Source organism: Mandrillus leucophaeus, unplaced genomic scaffold (genome assembly GCF_000951045.1).
Source record: "Mandrillus leucophaeus isolate KB7577 unplaced genomic scaffold, Mleu.le_1.0 Scaffold655, whole genome shotgun sequence".
In the NCBI taxonomy this organism is placed as follows: Eukaryota; Metazoa; Chordata; class Mammalia; order Primates; family Cercopithecidae; genus Mandrillus; species Mandrillus leucophaeus.
In genome coordinates, this window is record NW_012107086.1 from 395,075 (window position 1) to 397,482 (window position 2,408).

At 38.9% G+C, this 2,408-nt stretch overlaps 1 protein-coding gene across 1 annotated transcript in view; it reads right to left on the reverse strand.

Moving 5' to 3' along the window:
- ZNF695 (zinc finger protein 695) overlaps positions 1-2,408 on the reverse strand; it is a 29,666-nt gene that overhangs the window by 9,885 nt on the left and 17,373 nt on the right. Inside the window, exons 2-3 of the mRNA XM_012001236.1 lie at positions 2,076-2,259; positions 1,529-1,621 (exon numbers count right to left, since the gene is read on the reverse strand). Coding sequence (XP_011856626.1) covers positions 1,529-1,621; positions 2,076-2,259 — 277 coding nt within the window. The remainder of the gene's footprint in view (positions 1-1,528; positions 1,622-2,075; positions 2,260-2,408) is intronic.

Genomic DNA, 2,408 nt, shown 5'->3' on the forward strand with positions numbered 1-2,408 from the left:
GGGGTAGGAAAATGGAAGATGTAGTATTACAAGGGCACTATAAGCTTTCAGTTATAAAATAAATAAGCTTTGGAAATCTAATGAATAGCATTATGAGTACAGTTAATAATAATAATGTTTTGTATGCTTAAAATCTGTATTAACACAGCAGACAAGTGCTTTCAACATAAAAATAACTATGTGAAGTGACAGGTCTAGATGTGTATAAGAGACAGGTATTAACACAGCAGACAAGTGCTTTCAACATAAAAATAACTATGTGAAGTGACAGGTGTGTTCATTAACTTAACTGTATTAATCATTTCACTATATATAGATATCAAATCATGACACTGTACACAATAGTTATCCAATTTTTATTTGTGTAAAAAAATCACATTATACACATACATATCTACACACACATATATATAAATGACACAGACCCACGAAGTTTCATACTAAACAAGAGAAAATTATAAAATGACAGTTATTTTAAAGGAAGGTAACAAGTGGGAGTTTACTATATAATCGGTAATGTTCTACACTCCCCAACGACCCAGCATATTTAAGAAATCTAGGATGTGAGTAGATATATTAAACTGAGAACAGCTGAGAAATTTGGGCACATAGGGTTTAAATTACAAATCTCAGTTCACACAAAAGAAATAACATTTTTAAGTAAACAACACTAGACTTTCTTATATTTAGGGAGATGCTTAGTCTTCTGATAAAATTACTATCAATTTCTGTAGAATCACATTTGAAATCTCCACCGGGTAAGTCATAAAGGAGAAAACATATATCTGTTGTGGGATTTCTGAACCAAATACCAGTATCACCATTATTCTCACATGTTCCAGATGCAATGCAAAAAGGGATCTTAAAAAATATTTTAGGCTGGGCGTGGTGGCTCACGCCTGTAATCCTAGCACTTTGGGAGGCTAAGGCAGGTGGATCACGAGGTCAGGAGACTCAGACCATACTGGCTAACATGGTGAAACCCCATCTCTACTAAAGTACAAAAAAAATTGGCCGGGTGTGGTGGCAGGCGCCTGTAGTCCCAGCTACTCGGGAGACTGAGGCAGGGGAATCGCTTGAACCTGGGAGGCAGAGGTTGCAGTGAGCCAAGATTGTGCCACTGCACTCCAGCTTGGGTGACAGAGCGAGACTCCATCTCAAGAAAATTATGTGTGTGTATATATATACACATAATTTTTAACAGAGTTCCTCAAAAATACGCAGACAGTTCCACGTCCCCCAAAGCAATGGAAGAGCAGTCAGATCATGCAGTCCCCTATGACCTACGAAGATGACTGTGACGCTCACTGTGAACTTGAAGGAAAATCACTGAAGGGAAGTACAGTCCTTAGATAATTTAAGAGCATGAGATAGAAGATGCCCCTATGTGAGAGCAAGAGAAAGAAATCCAGGCTTCTCAGAAGCCATTTCCATGGGAGTAGAGCTTCCCAAACCACATTTTAAAGTCTGGCTTCTTCCTTGATCCTCAGACCCCCTACGTATGTTTGCTTCATTCACTCCCACCTACCTGAGTGTTTGGCTGTCTTCTCTGTGTTCACATTCCAGGGCTCTTTCCTTGCCTCCAGATAGATGATCAGTTCTGGCTTAGACATAGCAAGACCTGTTTTATTAGAAAAAAGGTGCATGATTCTTGTGGGGATTCTTGAACTACCAACCTTTCACTGTGCTCAATAGAGAAGAGAAAACATCACATTAGATCCTAGAAAGTTAACTCCAGAATACTGTTTTCTGACAGAGCCTTTAATATATTCAGGAAGTGTTTTAAATCTGTGAGTCCTCAGCTCTGCTACCAAGAACTATAATAACTGGATCAAAAATTGGTGGTGGAAACTGGATTTTGAAGTGGAGGCAACAATATTTGATACTACTGAATTTCTAGAATTACCAGCAATCTAGAGCAAGGATGTACATCAGCTGAAGAGAAAGGTTGATGTCAAGGCAAAACATCTTGAAAGTTTTGTTTTCTACACCAAGGAATCCCCAAGGTTTTCTTGAAAGCAGTGATCTGAAACTCATTCATGCAAATCAGAAACTCCCAGAAAACATTCTACAACGGAAAAAGATGAAATCCTTATGGTGAAATACGAATTGCATATTGAAGTGATCCTCACCAAGGGAGAACAGGATTCTGTAGTTCTCTAACATCACATCCCTGTACAAATTCCGCTGGGCAGGGTCCAGGCATTCCCACTCCTCTGGAGAGAATTCTAGAGCCACATCCCTGAATGCCAATAGTCCCTGAAAAAGAAAACATTTACCAAGTGGCCATGGCAGAGTTCGACTCCAGGCAAGGAGACAGAGTGAAGAGAACTGGCTCTGACTTATATGAGTGACTAGAATTATCAAATAAGATAATTTTTAACACACAAATATACTCTAAGCCAGGT